This window comes from Lutra lutra, chromosome 10 (assembly GCF_902655055.1).
Source record: "Lutra lutra chromosome 10, mLutLut1.2, whole genome shotgun sequence".
In the NCBI taxonomy this organism is placed as follows: Eukaryota; Metazoa; Chordata; class Mammalia; order Carnivora; family Mustelidae; genus Lutra; species Lutra lutra.
Window position 1 is genome coordinate 112,050,609 of NC_062287.1, and position 20,520 is coordinate 112,071,128.

At 58.8% G+C, this 20,520-nt stretch overlaps 1 protein-coding gene across 3 annotated transcripts; it reads right to left on the bottom strand.

Moving 5' to 3' along the window:
* Positions 1-2,600: 2,600 nt before the first annotated feature.
* Positions 2,601-20,487, bottom strand: DHCR7 (7-dehydrocholesterol reductase). Of its 3 annotated transcripts, none has more exons than XM_047747447.1 (9): positions 20,369-20,487; positions 14,197-14,326; positions 11,503-11,606; positions 10,748-10,970; positions 9,325-9,415; positions 8,332-8,545; positions 6,523-6,727; positions 5,674-5,805; positions 2,601-3,913 (listed from the first exon to the last, which is right to left on the bottom strand). In XM_047747447.1, the coding sequence occupies exons 3-9, from the start codon at positions 11,598-11,600 to the stop codon at positions 3,449-3,451; spliced, it is 1,428 nt and encodes a 475-aa protein (XP_047603403.1). In that variant the 5' UTR covers positions 11,601-11,606; positions 14,197-14,326; positions 20,369-20,487; the 3' UTR covers positions 2,601-3,448. The 3 variants fall into 3 exon arrangements, with proteins under 3 accessions (XP_047603403.1, XP_047603402.1, XP_047603401.1); XM_047747446.1 differs by lacking the exon at positions 20,369-20,487 and adding an exon at positions 20,158-20,259; XM_047747445.1 differs by lacking the exon at positions 20,369-20,487 and adding an exon at positions 18,365-18,465.
* Positions 20,488-20,520: the final 33 nt, after the last annotated feature.

A 20,520-nucleotide genomic window follows, 5' to 3' on the forward strand; every position in this document is an offset into this window, starting at 1 on the left:
GCACAGGGATCCAGGGGAACTTTCTCTAGGAGCGGAAGTGTGGCCATCAGCATCTTCTCATCTGCCTTCCCCATGGCGGGTGCCGGCCTGTGCCTGCTGTGACCCGGTCTGTCTCCCTTGCCAGCACGGCTCGTCTTACCCTGGCGTTCTCCTGCAGATCTGTCCCGTCCAACCTGCCTGCTTCAGCAGACACCCCTCCAAGGCAGTAGTGGCCCCCGGGACCCATGTTTGGCTGAAATCCACCCATGGGACTAAAGTGACAAGAGTATGGCACAGTGTCAGCTTTTACTCCCTGAATCACTAGAAACAGCGACTCTTGGATCTTCCTGGTCCCTGCATTTCTTAGTAGCTGCCATTCGGGCTGGGGTGCTCAGCTTTGCGTCTGGGAACGTCTGTCATCTCACCCGTTAGAGACCGTGAGCCTTGGTCTGACGAGCACACAGGGAGACCTCTTCCTTAGACCTCTGTGTCTTCCTTTGGGGGATGGAGTTTAATTTCACAACAGGATTATTGCTTTAGGAGTGAGTAAAGGAGAGAAAGTGAGCAGACATGACAGAGGGTGGGGTGTCTGAGTATAGGGACCCCTAAGATGGCCACATCCTGACCTACAGAACCCGGGAATGCCTCCTCACGGAGCACAAGGCACAAGGGCAGCATGATTCCATCAATGACCCCAGGCCAGAGATCATGGATGGCCACGTGAGGTGGGGCACATGTGGCCGCAGGAGAGCAGGCAGGGGCTCGAGGGATCGGGCCAGGATCCTATGGACACCGGGAGCACCAGGAGATGGAGGAAGTGGCAGGACCCCTCCCGCCCCCCAGCAGTGTCCCTGGGGAGCACGGCCATGCTGACTGACGCCTTGAGTCTCCTAAGACTCATTTTGAATTCTTCACGCTGGAACCGTGAGAAAACAAACTGGTGTTGTGGCCGATCCCCCAGTGTGTGGCCACTGGTGACAGCAGGACTGCAAGGGAGCACCCCTGGCTTTGAGTGTGGCCTCTACCTCTTGCTGGTTGTGTCACGGGGGATGAGTTGCTTAAACCCTGATCCTGTTTCTTGGCAGGACCAGCCTCAAGAAGCAGGGCCAGCAGCCGGCCGGCCCTCAGGGGGCAGAGCGAGTGCTTACAGGTCCGCGGTCTCCGGCTGAAGATCAGAAACAGAGATTCCTGGAACAACGGCGGAGCCAGTAGGGTCGGCTCTGGGAGAGGGGCTCTTGTCTTCCAAGGCCCTGTGGGGAGGGGGCTGTGCCCCGCTTCAGCTCCCACTGGACAAGGGCCCCTCTGAACGTGGTCACGAGTTCCTGCAGCGGCCCTGTCCCGGGGGCTATGGACACCAGGGTGAGCCCGAGGGACAGAAGGAGCCTTGTCTAGAGTGGCACCACCTCCCTGCTTGACACCGGCCTCGAGCCTTCACCATCTCTGCTCTCCTGGCCCCTGGGGCCTGGTCCAGCCCACCTGGCTCTGAGGGTCCATGCGGCCCCTCTTCCGGGGAGGAGGCAGAAGGCAGGCCGTGTTCCCTGAGGCCCAGGGTCTGTGGCTTCACCCTTCCCTGAGCATTTCCCGGACTCTGTAACCAGCGCCTCACAGAGGCCCCCGTGTCCGATCTCACTGCGCATGGTGGGGCACCCGGGCTTACCCTGGCCTGCTCAGAGCTCGGCCTCTTCTGCATCCAGTGGGGGCAAGCCTGGCCTCGCATTTGCACACGGATCAACCCGCAGCCCAGCTGACACAAACACACAGCACTGAGCTCCTGGGCGGAGACAGGCCCAAGGTCTGAACCTAGAACTCTCCTACAAATTCAGCCTGAGGAGGCCTCTCAGAGCAAGGCAGGGAAATCATCACCGTCCTTACTTTCCAAATGGGAAAGCCAAGGCACAGAGCGGGCGCGTCCCCTGATCCAGGTCACACAGTTGTCCAAGGGCCGAGACTCACAACCGGCACGTCCAGCCTCACTGAAATGTGTTCTCTGCCTGTCTGAGAGAAGGCGGGGTCCACCCCACTCAGGGCCCGCCAGGACAGTGGTTCCCCAGACAGGCCGGTGTTCACATCGGTCACGCGACTTGTGCCTGGGACCCCGTCAGCCTGGGGGCTGGAATGAATGGGCAGAGGCAATCGCAGCGTGGGAAACCACCCTGCAAGCTGGCCTGGGTGGGGTCCGTGCTCTCATCCCCTGTGCTGTTCAGGAGGTCACCTACCTGTTCAGCCAGTGCCTACTGGAAGCAGAGACCCTGCCCGGCACCGCCCCGCCCTGCCCGCAGTTCCCTCCTTTCCAGTTTCTCCAGGTGGAAGGCAAGGCAGGGACCTGCTGTCTGGCATCTCGGCTCACTGCTGTGTGCAGGCAGCCAGGCTGGGATTTCTTCCTCAGGCGAACAGAACAGACGCCTGCTCCCGGTGTAAGAAAAGCTCCCCCAGAGGGCTGATGGAGGGGCAAGGCTGGCACCAGTCCCCCAAGCCCCCAAGCCCCCCCGGAAGCACCCACAGCTCTGAAGCAGGGTCCAGCAGCTCATCAAACGGGTCTCAGGCCCCCCTTCTGTGTACCAGAAACCGAACCCTTACGGACCGTAGGTCTGATCGGGAGACAGAAACCACACAGAACTTTGAACAGGGAAGGTTTAGTATAAAGAATGATTAAATCTACTAAGGCAGTGACGTTTAAAGAGAACTTTCAAGAAAATCCTAGGGTGGAGGGCAAATGCCCAGTGTAAACAAGTTCAGTTGAGATGCATCTCCTCCCCCAGGCTGGGATTTAGACCTTGTTGGAGATGGCCCCCCGGGGGGCGCACAAGTGTGCTGGGCCGCCGGAGCCAAGGTGCGTGGTCACCAGGCGAGCAGGAGGAAACCCTTGCAGAGGGCGGGCAGGCCCAGGCCGGCAGGTGGCTGGATCTCATGGGGTCGGACACCGGGAGCCATGGTCAGGGCTGTCTCCTCACGGCACCCCCGCAGCCATGGGCAGCAGGGAATTCAGTGTCACTGAAACTGGAAGGAGAAGCCCCCTCCTCCGTGCAGAGTCCTTCAAATTTAACAGCAGGCTGGCAGCCAAGGAGAGACGTCTGCGGGGTCCGGCCTGCCGTGGCAGGGCAGGTCGGAAAGAGGAAGAGCACGTCTGCAGCCGGAAGTCAAGAAACAGCTACCGGCGGCTCCGCTCGCATCCACGTCCCCCCTTGCATTGTGAGGATAAGTGGCAGTAAGCGGAAGAGGTCTGTGCCGTGACGGACACGGGTGCGTCTGGGCAGTGTGGCCGCTTGGGCCCCCAACACAGGAGAGACGCGGTCATCACGGGCTGTTGGCGTCGAGCCTTGGGCCGCCCCTGGGGGCGACGGGAGAGGAGGACACGCCGAGCACGAGGCTCTTGCCATTTCCGACGAGGGCTTGGAGGCTCCCGGGGGCCCCAGCAGAGCCGGCTGGTGGGCTCTTCGCGCCCCCTGGGGCTTCTCCCGGGGGCCGGGGCTCAGAAGACCCCGGGGAGCAAGCGGTGGGGCACAGCGGTGGCGTACCGCTCCCAGTCGCTGCCGTACTTGTTGGCACAGCGGTGCTCGTCCCGGAGGCAGCGGTGCGTCAGCAGGACGGCCATGTAGACGATGTAGAAGTAGGGCAGCAGGTGGCCGCCGCCGCAGGCCAGGCAGTACGCCAGGCTGCCCATCAGGTCGCCCGTGTAGTTGAGGTGGCGGGCCACGCCCCAGAAGCCCGACACCAGCAGCTTGCTGTGGTGCTTCTGCCCGTCGGCCGACGTGTACACGCACTCGATGACCTTGGGCTTCTTGCCCCAGATCAGGCAGCGGCCGTCCGTGCGGCGGAACAGGTCCTTCTGATGGTTGGCCGTCCGGAAGATGTAGTAGCCGAGCAGGCCGAGCAGCAGGACGCCCGCGGCGTAGGGGGTGGACAGCTGCACCGGGTGGTAGACTAGGTACAGGCCCTGCAGGGAGATGGAAGCACGGCCTGGGGTCTGACCCTGCTCCGCCCCAAGCAGCTTCCCCCACTCCGTGTGCTGCCGGGAGATGGGAAGCACGGCTGGGATGCAACCCTGCTCTGCCCCGACCAGCTGCCCCCTACCGTGTGCTACGGGGAGACGGGAGCATGGCCAGGGTGCGAACCTGCTGTGCCCCAACCTGCCGCCCCCGCCCCATGTGCCGCAGGGAGACGGGAGCACAGCCTGGGGTGTGACCCCGCTCTGCCCCGACCGGCCGCCCCCCACCGTATGTGCTGCAGGGAGACAAAAGCATGGCCGGGGTGCGACCCTGCCATGACCCCACCGGCCGCCCCCCAACCCCGTGTGCCAAGGGGAGACAGGGAGCACGGCCTGGGGTCCGACCCCGCTGCACCCCCACTGGCTGCCCCCCATCCCACGGAGCACCTGAGAGAGGGCCTGTAGTTGCCAACAGCATGGGGACCGAGCTCTGGTGCTGCCGTGGCTCTGCCCAGTCCTGTCTGAGGGGCTGCTGCCCTTGTTTTCCAGAGATGTCAGGGCTTGTGCTCAAGGCCGCCTCCCCTAACTGGTGTGAACCCAGGACTCTGTGATCCCCAGGCCGGCACTTCGACACCTGAACCCCATGGGGCTGGGGCTCTCCTGAGGACTCTGAGCCCCTTCTGAGCCTCCCCGTCTGTCTAGTCGTCCTCCCGTCCTGAGTTTTCTCACCAGTAAGACTTAGCAGGGGTCTGTCCACCTGTCTGTCTGGAATGTTCTCACCCCCAGCCTCGCCACTCTGCCCTCAGCCTGGCTGTGGTTATTTCTGGAGGTATCTGCCAGCCACCCAGGCAGGTGGGGGCTCCCCCTGGGCCCCGTCTCGGGAGCCGGGACTCCCACTACACCCCGAAGCACCCTCCCACCCCACACCAGGTCGCCTGTTCCCTGGGCTTTCCCTGCAGCCGGGAGCCCAAGGAGGCAGAGTCCGTGCAGGTCTCCTCTGTTCTTATCTCCCGCATGAGCGTGGTGCCCCGTGGACCCTCACCAAGTCTTGAAGGGATAAAGGGGAGAAAGAAAACCTCTCATCCTTCAACCATTACGATTTGCTATGAGCGTAAACACCGCCCTCCACCAACCCGGTTCAGGCAAATCACTCCTTTTTACCCAAAGTCTACCCCACGACCTCTTTTTCTTTAAGCGTCCCATGCTGAGCCGTGTTCCCCAAATTCATACATTAGAGCCTTAACCCCCATGACTCCAAAATGGATCTGTATCTGGAGATGGGGTCTTTAGAGGACAATCAAGGTAACACGGGGTCACCAGGGTAGCCCTGATCCCGTGTGACTGGGGTCCTTACAGGAAGAGGGGATCAGGACACAGATGCACACAGAGGGACGGCCCTGTGGGGAACCAGAGAGAGCACGGCGGTCCGCGCACGAGGACAGAAGCCTTGGGAGGACCCGGCCTGCCCACGCCTGCCTCCCGGGCATCGGCCTCCAGGCCGGGGAGAGCGTCTGTTGTCCAGGCCCCCTCCCTATTTGTTGCATCCGTGACGGAGCCCAGCTGACTAATCCATCGAGCCTTCCCTCCCTCCTGGAAACAGAGCGCGGTCCCCTAGCCCCCAGGGCCCCCCGGCCCACCCCTCTTGCGGAGCTCAGCATGTGCTCTGCTGTGTCTCCTGAGGGCACCCACGGCCTGCCTGGGGACCAACTGGCCAAGTGCTCTGTAGGGGCGCGTCCCGCGTGCGGAGGGGCCGGCCTCCTGGCCCTCACCTGCAGGGTGTACAGATAGGGCAGCCACACGCAGTCCCCCCAGCCCAAGTACCACCCGAAGTGGTCGTGACAGATGTCGATGGTCTTCAGGTACCAGGCTTCGTTCCAGAAGAAGTCCAGCACGTAGACGGCCTGCACAACAGGAAGGCTGTGTGTGGGCACGGGGTACCCGCGGGGCCCGCAGGAAAACCAGGCGGTCGTCCGTGAGGAGGCAGCACCAGGGATGTCTCTGCGCTCCTTGGTGACCTGCTCCGCAGGGCGGCTCCCAGGTTCCTGCCATGCCTGGGACACGGCGGGGGGTGGTTGCAGGGAAGGGGGCCTTTATGGGTAAGAGTCTACGGGAGGGGGGTACCCACAGAGCCTTAGGAGGTGACGCCCAGGCTGTGGGGTTCTGAGAAGAGTGAGGGTGCTCCTGGCAGAAGGGCCCGGGACAGCCCGTGGGGAAGGAGCCCCGCACTCCACAGTCCCTGCCAGCTGTCCCTGCAGCGCTGAGACACAGTGCGGCCGGCACGGCCAATGACCGCTGTCCTTCTACATCAACGGGGAAACGAGCAGATGAGTCCCCATTCCGTGTCCCTGCCTGAGAGCTGCGGGGACCATGCGGGGCCAACACTTCAGACACCTCGAACTGCGAACACAGCCGGGAGCACAGGCCGGCCGGAGTGGTTAACACGCGTGCCCTGGGAAAGAGGCCATGGGCCAAATGAGTCCCCAGGGAGGCCTGGGTCGGGGACCGGCTCCCTTCTCAACACAGCGGGCTCAGCTGTCTCAGGAGCCATCTGGCCTCCAGGTCTCCCTGGCCCCTGTCGGTGCCACTGGCCCCACCCCCGTCGGCCGCAGACTGGCTACCTGCAGGACGTTGACCAGGACCATGGCGTTGGTCACCTGGCCGTGTAGCTCCCGCTGCTTGGCCGCGAACGACAGGTTGATGAGGGTCCAGGCCACGATCCCAGGGCGTCCATTGAAGAACAGCTTGAAGTCGAACCACTTCCCAATTCGGGGGTTGAACTCAACACCCATCATGTAGTTGTAAAAGAAATTGCCTGTGAATTTGCTTGAAAACAGAAACGGTGTGTCCGTTCAGCCAGGGAGTGCGTCTCACCCGGGGGGACAGGGGCGGTGCCCCTGGCCTCAGTTGCAGAGGGCAGGTGGCCGGCACGCCGGGGACCCCCCGATTCCCACGGCCTCCCCAGCTCTCCCTGGGCACTCAGCCCCGGCTCGGCAAAGTCACCCAGACAAACAGGCACCCAAGCTGCCTGCTGCCTCCTGGTCCGGGTGGGGAGTCTCCCCTTGAACATCCAGGCTCTCCCCACCCTCCTCCCGGTGGCCTCGAGGCACGGCCCAGGAGAGCTACACAAACCAGCTCAGCCGTATGAACACCTTTGTTCACAGTCGGGCAGGTGGGGAGGTGACTCGCGGGGGGGCTTGGCCCCCACACATGAGTGAGATTATAAATCATGACCAGGTAAGGAGTGAGGAAAGCTGTGTGCTCAGAGCCAGGGGTCCAGCTCCAGGGCCCACCACGGACCCTTGCTGGACACTCATCCCCCTGGGTCCAGACCCCACAGCCCTCTCCAGAGGGGACCTGAGAATCAGCCAAGATGACTGACGGAGACCTTCCTCAGGGAGAACTGGTGGCCGCACGGATTTCTGCGCTCATGAGAAAAACATTTTCATGTCCATTTCCCTCAATTAGAGTAAGTACGAAAAAGGCAAAATATACAAAGTCTAGGACAGGTGATTAATTATAAAGCACGAAAATGAGTCACATGAGCCACAGAAGGCCGCGCCATTACCTAAGTGCCACACCAGCCACAAAGCACCAGCATCCAAAGATATTTCCCAAGAGCTAGAGTTAAAGGAAACACATAGTCTCGATCTGGGCTTCTGAATGCATCCGGGACCAACATGTGGGCACGCAAGCACGGGGACCTTATTCAGGACGGCTCACACCCATCTAGAGGAACCCAGCCAGCTTCTGTGGCTGGAGGGAGAGATGGACGTAGGGACTGAAGGAGGCAGGAAGGAAGGATGGGATGGAAAGGTGGGTGAGTGGGTGGGGTGCATGGACTGGATCGGTTGAATGGGGGATGGGAAGATGGGTCAGACGAAGGACGGAGGGGTGGGCAGACGGGTTAGATGGATGGGGGAGCGGGTGGGTGGGTGGGCGGATGGATGACCGTGTAGATGGGTGGACAGAAGGATGGGTGGGTGGACGGATAAAGAGCTAGGTGAGGACATGGCCGGCTGGGGGGCTCACAACTACCCACCGCAAAGCGTCCCTGAGAAGGCACCAACCAGGCAGGCTGTCCCTGGGAAGCTCTTACATTAAAGCCACCGAGGTAACAGGACCCTCCCTAGATCATTTCAGGCCTCACTCATATTGCAGAGATGGAGGCCATGGGCTGCCTTTCCCCCCTCCCTGCTCCCACAGCGGCCCTACAGGCGATGAGCCGGCCAGAGATGGACGTGGTATCTTCCGCTGCATTCTTCCTAAGGCCGCAGAAGCCCCCAGACATCCAGAAAGGAAGTTCCCCAGAATGAAACAAGATGCGCCAGGCACCCCCGCCCGGGACCCCAGTCCTCGGACTCTGCAGAGGAACGGTGAGGGACACGAGCACCCAAGCTTTAGGGCTTGGCCACTGCTGAAGGGCGTACCAGTCTTTGGCACAGGTGGGGAAGAAGTAGCCCTTGATCATGGCAAAGGTGGAAACAGCATAGCCGAGGCCGTTGGCGCACCACAGCAGCGGTATCCAGTTGTCGAAGATGATGGTGGGAGAGAACCAGTACAGGAAGTGCGAGTTTGCGAACCAGACAAGGTGCGTGATGAGCCACGCCTGCAGGCCGTTGATCTCGTACTTGTTGACCATGCCTGCGGAGGGAGGGCGCAAGGACGAAGTGTTCCCCCGACCCAAACAGCTGGCCTGGGCCCAGCCTGCTCCGGGCCTCTCTGGGGACACCCAGGCCGCAGTCTGGAAGCTGGGCCGTTCCTGCTCTAACCTGGGCCTCCAGGTCAAAATGCCCATAGCACACTGATGCGGTTAGCCACGGGGTTAACCGTTCCTGCTTTTGGGGTCCTGGAAGGAGGCAAAGGGTGCGGACCGTCCCTCCGGTTCTGACTCTCCTCGGCTAAGCACAGGCCGGGTCACCAGCCTGCCATCTGCTAGAGTGAGGATGCCCCCCCCAGCTACCTGTCGGGAAGCCCCCCCCACTGCCCTGGGGCCTCCCTGCAGGCAGGGGCAGGGCCCGTTCCACCTGCGGGGCTCTTCCTGGCTTCTTAGTGACTGTGGGCAGCTCTGCAGCGCCCCCACCCCCCCACCCCCAGGCCTCCCGCCTGGATGCAAGTGGCTGCTGCTGTGGCGTTCTCCGTGGGGAGAAGCCCCAGCAGCCCGGTGATGTCAGCAGCTGTGGGGTCAAGGGCCGCCCGGTCCCCTGGTCCCTCGAGAACGTGATCTCCAGCCTTCAGGCCAGCTCGGCCCTGGGCTGCCCTGGACACCAGCAGGGCCTGGGGCAGCGGTGATGCTTGAGCAAAGTTCACTTTCATTCTGTCGGGCGCACACCCGGGGGTGGAAGCAGCATGGGGCAGGGCAGACCCCATGAAACGACGACGAGGCAGGGAGCGGGGAAGGGAGGCGCGTGGGCTCGGGTTACCTGCGGGGGTCACGGCGCCCTCCTGGACACCTCCCACGTAGCCCGGCAGGAACTTGTGGCAGAAGTCAGGAAGGGCCACATACAAAAGCACCTGCAGTGGAGAGCGGAGGCGTGTGACCCGCCGCCAGGAGGGCCCGGCTCCTCCACACAAGCTTGCCTCTGTTCACGGACATCACTCAGGCACCAGCACCGTGCGGGGGGCAGGAATCCCGCGGTTTGGCCACTTGGATCTTCCCGGGGAGCTCGTGGCTCTGGGAGCCCTGGCTGCAGGCCCGGTGAGGCTCTGAGGGCCAGAAGCAGTCTCCCCCGGGAGAGCCCACGGGTCCTTGCCACTCACGTGTCTGGGGCCATTTAAAAAAGTGAGATTCACGCGCTGTACACTTCACCCTTTCAGACCCTTCCCGGGTCACTGAGCGTTTTCACAAAACGGAGCCACTGCCACCGCCATCCAGCCCCCAGCAGAGCCCTCGTGCACAAAGGGAGCCCCACCCCCAATTAGCCTCACTCCCTCTCCCCCTCCCCCACTGCCCCCAACAACCATTAAGCCACTTTCTATGTTTTCCATTCCAGGCGCTTCATAGAAACGTTGTCATGTACCACGTGGCCTTCCGGGCGTGGCTTCCTTCACTCTGCGGATTCCCAAGGTCCGTCCGGCCAGAGCACACGTGAGGCCCCCGCCCTTGTCCTAGCTGCCCACTGTTCCGCTGCAGGGACGGAGCGCGCTTTGTTGTAGCCACTCGTCCCCTGACGTTTCTACTCTTAAGCTATCATGACTCACGCTGTCCCTTCTCATTTTCCACCCAAAGGGACCAAGGGACAGGAAATGAGAGGGACCCTGGAGCCGAGAAGCTGGGACCCTGAGAAGGAACGGCTACTAAGGGTGGGAGCCTTCCTCCAGGGAGGAAACCTGGGGTGCGGGGGGAGCCTTCTCCCAGCTCTGTCTCCCTGGATTCAGATAACGAATGACCCTGCCTGTTCCCCGGGTTCTATGTGCAAACGGCCCCTTCCTGGTGAACTCGTTCTGGTCTCAAACGCCAGTGGGGTCACAACACAGCTGAGGACGTCCTTGGCCGGGAGCGTGCAGCCACGTGCTGGCAACACGGGCCCCGGCTTTGCCAAGTGGTGTCTCCTGTAACAGAGACCATCCCTCCGGGGGCAGCAAAGCTCCGGATGGTGCTCGGGTCTTCCCTGGGCCGGCCCTGCCTCACGGCCTCCCACAGCTTCTTGGTCCTGCAGGGCTGTGTGTGGAACTGCGGGGAGGCTCGCCCCACACGTGGCTCAGACACCATGTTGCCGCCAGGTGCCTTCTACCAGAGGACAGCGCTAGTAGGTCAGGCTCCAGTCCCTGGATGAACGGCCATCCCAGCAAGAGGGACCCTTGGCACCCACCGTTTCCCGACGGCAGTGGCCAGGGAGAGCTAACCTGGAACGTGACCCACAGGATGTAGAGCTGGGCTGCTTCCTTCGTCACGGATGGCGTCCTGGCCCAGATGTCCGAGAGCCGAGCACGCCCAGTGGTGACGTCCAGCACGGGGGCCATCAGAGAGCAGCTGTACTGGTCACACGCCATGATGAAGTAGTACACGAGGAAGGGCGCAAACAGCAGCAGACAGACAATGCTCGCCAGCGAGAACCAGTCCACCTCCCTGCAACGGGGATGGCAGATGCTCACCCAGGGCCGCCCGGCCCAGGACCTCACACACAAGGCTCAGTGCACCTGGACGGGTCCCGCTGTTCAAACCAGCCCGGGCCTCAGGGCTGGCTGTTCGCAGGGAGGCCTCCCCGTTGCCTGGAAGAACCACTCCACGGGTGCTCTACAGCGAGCTGCAGGGAGGCTAACGGACCCCTGGGCACCCCCAGAAAGCCCGGAGCCGGGAGGCCTTCTCTCACCCACAAGGTCAGAGGCTTCCCGGTTCTGGGCACCCACTCCCCAGTCCCCACTCTCTCTGGCCCAAGGAGAGCAGAGACAACAGGAAGCCACACAGCTAAGACCCGCCTGCTCTAGTCAGTGTTTCATTTCTTCTTCAATTCCTTACTTTATAAAATGGAAAATGGCTCGCCTATCATTAGTCTTGATGATAAGAATTGTGTTTAATAGGTCCCTAAAATCCCAGAGGCTGGCAACCTCTCTCCAAGACCTCACTTTACTCTCTAGCTGGGAACTGGCAAGATCCTTACCAGGCGCGGCCCCACTGCCCTTGAGTCGTGGGCCTGCTGTGGGCGATGCTGCCTGGACTCCTGGTTTTGGGGGCGTCATGTAGGGGTTTTGTAGCCATCGGGCCCTGAGGGAAGAAGACATATCCTGCTCAGACGGTCCCATGAAGAAAAGCCACCACATCTCCCGCCTGATCTGCCACCGTGCATAGACGCGGCCGGCCTGGCTCTCACTCACCGGCCCACCACCTCCTCCCGAACAGCAGCTTCCAGACGAGGAAGAGGCGACGGATTGTGCTTCAGTCTATCCTGTCTGAAGTCTGCAGTAAGCGCCCCCCGGCCCTCCGGTTGCTCTTGGTTCAGTCTCCAGATGGAGGCACAATGCCCCTCACCACGTGAACCAGGCCTTCCGTGTTCAGAAACCTCTTGTGATCTGCTCCCGCCTCCTACCCTCCCTACTCTCTCTCATACCTTCTAATCCAGACGCATGAGGTCTTTAATGATCCTTTAATATGGTTCATTTCATTCTGGATACCTGTTACTTCTGCTTAGAACACGCTCTGTACGTCTCTTTCAGGTCTTTTGCAAAATGTCCCCACCTCAGTATGACTTCTTATTTTTCCTGGCGTTAATTATGGCCCCACTTTTTCCATTTGCTAAGATTTCTATGCCTGTCACTAGTTTTTTTTCAGAGCTATTGTATATTTCAGGGCTTTTTCTAAACATCCTAACACAAAAAAGTTTATCATTTCCATTTTCCCTCTCCTCTATAACCATTCATCTTGAACCAATGTACAAGCCAATCAGCTAATCTACATTGCCTGCACCCTTGACCCCCTGCCAAGTCACTCTCCCTGCTACCCTTATTTTCTTAATAACTCTTCTCATCACGTAGAATGCTTTTTTAAAAAATTTCAGTGCATGTCTATTGTCTGTCTTCAGAATATAAGAACATATTTTATTAGAATATAAGCTCCCCCAGGGCAGGAATCATGTGTCCGATTCACTGCTCTACTACCAAGTCCTAAAACACAGTGTGGTAGACACAGTATCAAAAAATAATCACTCAAACAGAAAGGGTGTAAGACCTGAACTTGTCTCTGGGGGAAGCAATGACATTTACGCTTCCAGAACAAGTTCTAATTGTGAAGTTTTCCAAAATATCAAGGATAAGAAAGCACGATTTTAAAAACTTTTAGAGAAAAATCCAGAGTTAAGAATCATACATATTAGCAGCAAGTTGGATTCTGGAAGACAATGACGGAAAATTTTAAAAACTCTGAAGGAATCTGTTTTGCAACCTAGAATTCTATTCCCAGATTAACTATCATTCGGAGGAGACAACACAGGATCCAGAGAGCTGCTGAAGGAAAGCCCAGTGAAAAGACAAGGGGATGAGAACTGTGCAGCGCACCAGTCAGTAACCAGTCCGCACTGGTACTAAATGAACGGCTGTAGTAAGAGAGAGAATAGAAATGATGAATTTTACTGCGTTAGAGTGTGAAAAATTATTGATAGTCTGACAGTTCTGTTAGAGCATTCCGAAAGAAAATAGCAAAAGATATATAGAAACCTTAGTAAATAGGAAAAAAAGAAAGAAACCTTAGTGAATGGAAAAAGTGAGGCAACCACTAACTCCACGAACAATAAAAAATCATACAAGGGAAAAAACAACAAACTGTAATTGTAGTATATTACTTAGCTGAACAGTAAATAATAACAATTTTGTCCTAATAATGTATATCGAGGCATACGCTGACTGCTGGATAACGTGTATCGGGGCATACGCTGACTGCTGGATAACGTGTATCGGGGCATACGCTGACTGCTGGATAACGTGTATCGGGATATACGCTGACTGCTGGATAACGTGTATCGGGGTTATTATGTAAAAGTGGAGAGTGACAAAAGCAAATTATTTAAGAATAAGCAGGTAAACAACAACAACAGAAATCTTAAGGAAAAAAACAAAAACAAAAAACCTGGCAACACCAAAGTAACTAAGAGAATGAAAAGTATTTGCTTCTGGGAATTGAGACTATGGGGTGAAGCGGGGAACTGTTTATATATAAGCCTTAAAAGCCAGTGACTTGTTTAAAAATGTGGACATGACTTACTTTAATACAAATATACATTCATTAAAAAAATTTTCAGGGACAAAAGGCATTTTCATTGGCAATGTGGGAACTGTAGCCACATCGCTTGATTTAATTTTCACAGGTTAGTTTACGGAATGTCTGTCTATGATGTCCAAGGCAGGATGACGAGCTCCTTATGGACCAGCCAACCCTACAGCCCCGAAACGGAATACAGAGCTTGGTGTATGGCAGGCACGTTCATTGAACACCGCAGAAAACTGCGAAAGGGCAGGACACGGATAGGCTCCGAACTAAGTGTGGAAAAGCCAATGAGAAAATGCCACCAAAAGGAAAGTGTATCTTCTCCGGATTCAAAGAAGCCCAAATAAATATTTTGAGAGGACAGGGTTCATTCACCCAGGAGTCTCCTCTGTCATGAGCACTGAAACTAAATGTGTAAGTTATGTCTTTGGAAACAGGTAGCCAGAAACAGGGGAGAGGGAGGTGTTCAGGGTGTATTTTAATATATTCCTAAGACTGACAGATAGGAATTGATGTACCAGCCGTCTTTACTTTTCCAAAGCTAAATAGTCACTGTCCATGCCACGAACAACAGTGCTAAGACATAAGACACGCTTACCTCCAGTGTTTTGTCCCAGTGTTTCACAGCCGAATGGAAGTGTTTCTTCTCGAATGGGCCACTCTAAAATCTCTAGTCTCCCTGGATTCCAAAGGCACACTTGATCCTTCTCCACCCACTGAACAAAGTCCTGCAGGGACACAAAGATGAGGAAGACACTCAGGGAGCTGACATTTCAGGACTGAGGCAGATAAGGACCTAAATGGCATTTACTTGAGGCCCACGGCTGGAACCAAGTGAGACACGCGAGCTCAGTGCTTGGGGGTTCAAAAGTGGAAGACATCCCATGTGGGAGGGGAGAGGGGAAGGAATACTGCCACCCGGCTTCTCTGCCTGGCACGACAGTGTCTGGCAAATTGGAAGTACTTAGTGATAACGGCAGGACTGAATGGATGTCTCCATGGCAGCGGTGCTTTGGTCATGAGCGTTAGCGCAGGCAGGTGCAGACCCGACGAGCCCCAACCAACAGAAAGGCATTGTCTTTGAAGACTTACACCAAGCAGCCACACATGCACCTGAAACCTTTTTAGAAACTTGTTTGTGTCCCCAGCCCGAATCAAGCCCTCTGGAGTTGGCACATTCCACTGGTACATTCTAGGAGCCAGTGAGAGCCTAAGAACACGGGAGTGGTCTGGCTCTGGAGCCTGGCTCTTTGCAGACTCGCGGCACCCAGTGACCTTCCTGGGTGTCTTGGGTCATGAATGCCTGCACGTGTGAGGACATGCAGTCGTGGCTAAAGTTGGGTGAAGGAGAGTTAGTGTCCCACACCTAGGGATAGAGACCAGCCAGGTAAGGGGATGGGGCTTTCTGGCAGTGTGATCAGCAGCCTCGGCTGGTCTGAGTTCCAGGGAGCAAAGCTAAAGGAACATGGCCCCCGAGGGTTAGAGGATTATGTAGTACAAGTGCCTGATCCTAAGCTTCCGATTGCCAAGGCGTTCATGGCAAAGACGTCCATCTCAGACAAACATCCCGCCAGCTGCTGGACCTAGCTACCGCCAGCCAAACAGCCAGAGAAGGACCCAGGCCACTCCTACCCATGAGTCTCCTTTCAGAAAGCCCTAGGTAACCAAGAGAGCTGGCCACTGCCGGATCTCCCTTCTCACGCCCTCATGCCCACTCTTATGCTTTAAACTGGCTGATAAAGAGTAGATCCATGAACCCCAGGCCCCCACCTGACCCCATGGAGGCAGAGCCCCAGGCCCGCACCTCCTCTCTCTCTCCCATGACCTTACTGTGGCTCTGAGCTTTCTGTGTGCCCCCCAGGACCTGTGAGGAATAAACCTTGCATGTCGGAGCTCCAGGATTGTTGCTGAGGTGTGTCCTGCAATCCTAAGGCCCACTACTAGGGTCGGGCCAGCCATGATGACCCTGGGAGGGAAACTGGGGTAAGTCATCGAAGGGCCCTGCCCCCGTAATACGAGCCCAGGAGGTGCGTCAGGCATTCCCAGCCCACAGTACCGCTATCTACAGGCTGAGACCACCGCAACAGGTGACATATGCCCCATGGCAGCTTTTTGGCACCTTGAAAGTGTAGAAGTTTGGGGAGGCACTAGACGTCCAGGAACGTGGCAGAGACGTCTGGGGGCTGGCACCAGGAACGTCCTGGAGGCCCAAGGTCACCATCAAGGCTCTGAGTTGTCAGCGGGGCTGATTCCTGCCGCCCACTTGGAACCCAAGTCATGGGACCCCCTGCTAGGCCTCAGCTTCCTCACCTACACGCAGCGGTCACCCGGGTGCTCAAGGACACGAGGTCATGGCACCAAGGGCACAGAGCCCTCCCTGACCCCATCAGAGTTCACCTAAAAGTGAGCCAGCTCTGGCCGAAATGATCCCCAGCGCCCTCAGGCCTCGGGAGGGCTCGGCTGGGCTCATGCAGGCGATCAACGCGCACAGCTTCAGACTAGCAGAGCTCAAACAGCCATGCGTCCCCAAAGCCAGCCCCAGAGCATTCTGGGTATCCTCGTACCTAACCACACTGCTACCTGGTGGCTTAAAACAACAGTCTTTCCTCCTTTCTCATGGCTTCTGTGTCAGGGATCTGGGGGCACTGGGGGGCAGCTGGGGTGTACCGGAACACCTGTCTGTATTCACATGGCCTCCCCGTGTGGCCAGCGGGGGTGTCCTCACAGCCTGGGGGCTCGGCGCCATGGGAAGAGACTCCGGGAACCAGCAGGGGCTCCGGCAGAGTTGTACTGTCCCTTCTGAGGGTCCGAGAAGACACCCGACAACACTTCCAGCACATTGTGTCTGTTACAGGGAGTCCCGAGTCCACCTCCTTCCAAGGGGAAGGGAATCAGGCTCCAGACCTTGATGTGGGGATTGCAAGATATTAGAAGAACACAAGGGACTGTTGGGGCCATCCCTGGACGATTCAGCCTTTACAGACACTGGCTATTCACTGAGCATCTCCATAGTTCCAAGCATCCAATATCCTACTGGGTTCTCGCACCAACCCCAGAGGGCTGGCATCACGACGTCCATCTTACAGACGAGGAGGTGGTGTTCTCTGCTCACTCGGGCCTGTGCGGATGGAGGGTAAGTCTCCTGGGCGTGGACTGGAGGAACAAGAAAGGAAAGGACCTCTACCTTTGACTTCTAAACTTGCATTACAGCGAGCATATATTTGTGGCTCTTGGAGAGCGGAAGCCTGGAGCCATCGTCAAAGCCGCGGCTTACCCTTAGAATCAGGGCTCAGCGTCTCTGGGCATTTCTTTCCACCCAGGGCACATGCCTATTTCGGAAGCCCTCGGAAACCGCCCCAGGAGCAGCTCTCCTGGGCCCCTGCTGGGCCCTCAGTCCTCTCAAGGCAAGCCAGGCCGGAGCTTCCCAGCGCCAAGACCTCGGAGGGGCCACACATCTCCAAAGGAGCCCCTGCATTTGGAAATGAGGCTTGTGAACTGTACCTGTGAATTGAAGGAGTGGCCACTGCAGAAGGCCCAGGGTCAGCAGGCGGGGCTGGGTTGTAGAGAAGCTGCAGGTAAACCAAGAATCACCCCAAAGATCAGTCCCACCGCGCCTTGGGAATGGTGGGGGCATGCACAGGTGACCTCCCAGACCCCCATTACAGCCACAAACGTTCCCAGAATTGTGGCTCTTGGGACTCCAAGAGCTGCTTAAACACTCTTTTCGTTGTTGCTCAATTATTTTATTACATAAGTCTGTTTCCTGGAAAATAGGAAAAGAGCACCTGTATTCGCTTCCCTGTCTAAGGTTGGGGTGGATGGCTTTTCAAGCCGTCTTTGTAACGACGGACTATCTCCCTCCTGCCCCTTGGGCTGTGACATGCCAGGGACCCCTTTTCCACGCCGAGCTCATTGGTTTTACCGGTCGCCGTAAACTGGGTCATGATTTATCCGACCTTCTCACTGACAGTCACTGGTTGTTTCTGGGTTTTGCAAGTATAAACAGCGAGTCCTGATGGCATACTTGCACCTGCCTATGTCCCGGGATAAACTCCTACAGGAGGTCTTCTCCGATGTCTTCACAGCCAGGAGAGAGGCTGCCCACCCCGACCGGGATTCTGATGTTCAGGTCCGTCTTCCTCGTCTCGGGTGCGATTCGGCTCGTCTGTGTTCTTCCATCCCGGTGACTCTTGGATTCCCGGAGTCCCAAGCCAGGCCCCCCGCAGATCAGGTAAGGTCCGAGAGATGCTTCCTGGCCGACCGGAACTTGGCCCAGCCCCCAGAGGGACCAGCTGTCACCATCACAGCCAGGACGGGAGCGGTCGGCTGCAGGAACGAGGACAAGAACTACGCTCCTCTCTCTCTCTCCCTTCCTTCTTTCCGAACCTCGTGCCCGGCTCCCCTCCCCAGCTATCCACACATGCTTTTGGAGAAAATACACAAGATTCTCAACATTTTGTTCAAAAGGAACGAGCCAAACCGCGCTCAGAAAGAAGGGGCATCGTCTGCTCCTCCTGAGGACACGAAAGGTCTTTTCCGTGGCGCCGAGCAGCCCGGCTCCTCGCGGCCTCGTCTCAAGTCCGGGCACCGGGCGTGGCGCCCCGCGGGGCCCGGCTCCTTTCCCTCCCCGGGGCTGCAGGAAGGGCTCAGGTGGGCCCAGGAGGGCACGCGGTCCTCAGACCCGGGCGCCAGGCTTCTGGGAGGAGACCACCCCCGCCCGCTCACCCGGGCGCCCCCCGCCCCCCGCGCGCATCCTGCCCGCTCACCTGCGCGCCCGAGGCCGCAGCCACCGCGTCTCCGACTCCAGGCCCGCGGCCCACACCGCCGCCTAGAGGAGCCGCCCCGAGGCCCCGCCCCCAGAATGACGTGGGGCTACAGACGACCAATCGGCGGCGGGCCCTGCGCGGCCGGCATCCCTGCGCCCCGCGATTGGCCGCGCGCCTCGCCCCACCCCCTGAGCTGACTCCGGGCCACCAACCCAGCCCCCGCGCTGGGCTGGGGCGCGATACCGACCGCGAGGGCCCGCCCCGCGGATGGGGGAGGCGGGAGCGTGACCCCGCGCCCCTGTTGCCCCCCGCCCGGTGGCCGCCCGCGAGCTGCACCCCCTGCGCCCCTTCCCTCGTTCCGCTGGTGCGGCTTCCGAGGCGCGCAGCATCCCCTTGCTGAGCGTCTGATGTGTCTGGCGCCGGGTGCACAGCAACCCCCAGAACGGACAACGTCCCTGCTCCCAGGGGTCGGGTCTGTTAGGGGCGGGGGAGGGGAGCAGTAATCAATATGCAATAATCAAACAGGCTCAGATGGTGAAGGTGCTGCGCAGAAGACTGAAGCGGGCAGGGTGGGAGAGGGTGAGCGCGTGAATAGCGGTTTGACCTGGGGGTGTCAGGGAGGGCTCTGCTGGGAGGCCCGGGAGGCCTGCTTCCCCCAGAAGTGAGGGAGATGGAGTTTCGGGTGAGGGTCCCGCCGTGCAGACAGACATGAGAGGGAAAGGAGCAGCGGCGCTGGAAAGAGGGAGAGGTTGAACTGCCAGGCAAGCGTGGGCCAGATCCGGTGATAACAACCCACGACCGTCATCCCGCTTGCCAGGGATGCCCAAGGAGCATACATACTCCTACCTCCGGAGATCAGCCACTAGACAGCGCCACCCCGGCAGAGGCCTGACCTTGGGCAGCTGACCTTGGGCAGCTTTGCCAACCGAGCAGGCCCTGGAGGGGAGGGCAATTGGAGGTGTCTGCTGGCCCCACTCCCCGCGTTCGGACAAAGTTCTTGTTTGCATCGGGATCTGGCTGGCACAGCTCTGTGTCCCTCACAGACATTTTTTCCCCTGCAGTTTTCTATTTTTAAAAATGTCAAACATACAAGCCAGTTGAATCCTTACTAAGCGAGCACCCACATACCTAGATTCAGCAGCTTCCAACAGTTTGCCACCTTTCATTTCTTTCTCCCCCACTCAGTCTGTGTCCACCCCGCACCCCCGCTTCTGTTCCCTGCGGGTGATGTCTTCTTCCTAAATACTTCAGCAGCCACTTCTTACGTTACCAAAACAAGACACATTAGGCTTTGGACATTCTGCGTCAACGCAATGCCATTATCTAACCTATCGTCCGCATTCAGTTTCCCCCATCACCCCACTCATATCTTTCACAGCTGTTCGTTACAAGTCCGGACCCAGTCAGGAAGCCGCGCTGCACCAGGGGTCAGGGCTCTGTAGCCTTAATCTAGCGCAAGGCCCGGACCTGCCTGCCTCCTTTCCTTTCCCCTCCCTTCCTCCCTTCCTCCCTTCCCTCCCTCCCTCCCTCCCTTCCTCCCTTCCCTCCCTTTCTTTCCTGCCCTTTCTCCTTCCTTCCTTCCTTCCTTTTCCAGCTGTCCGCCACGAACAAGTGGTACTTTAGAGACGGGGGATGTACTTCGGGTGTGAAAGTGCGTGTGACAGAAGCAGCACCGCAGGTCGGGAGAAGACGACGGACTGTCCGGCCCGTGGCAGGCAGAGTAACTCACACGGGAAACCGGATCCTGCCCTAAATGCGCTGAAGAACGACCTGGGTTAAGGAAATGTGAAAACTTGCTCAGTGGCTCGTCCCCAGCGCTCCGGGCAAGAGCAGTGGCACCAAGCGGGCCCAGCGGCCCGGCTGACCGCTGACCGCTGCGGGCGGGACGCTCGCCGCGAGCGCATGCGCGGTGCTGGCCCGGGCCGCCCCGCCGCGCAGAAGCAGGAGCTCTCGTCCTCCCGTGCGGCAGCCGCTGCGGAAAAGAATGAAAACAACGAGTCTTACACGACGAGGGAAGAAGTCCGGCTGCCCAGGCACCCCGGGGGCAGCTCGTGCGGAGGCGGGGCACACAGCAGAGCGCGGCGCGGCGGGCTCCGGGGACCGCGCTCGCGTTGGGGCTGGGGGCCGGGCCTCCCTCCTGCGCAGGCGCGGCCGCG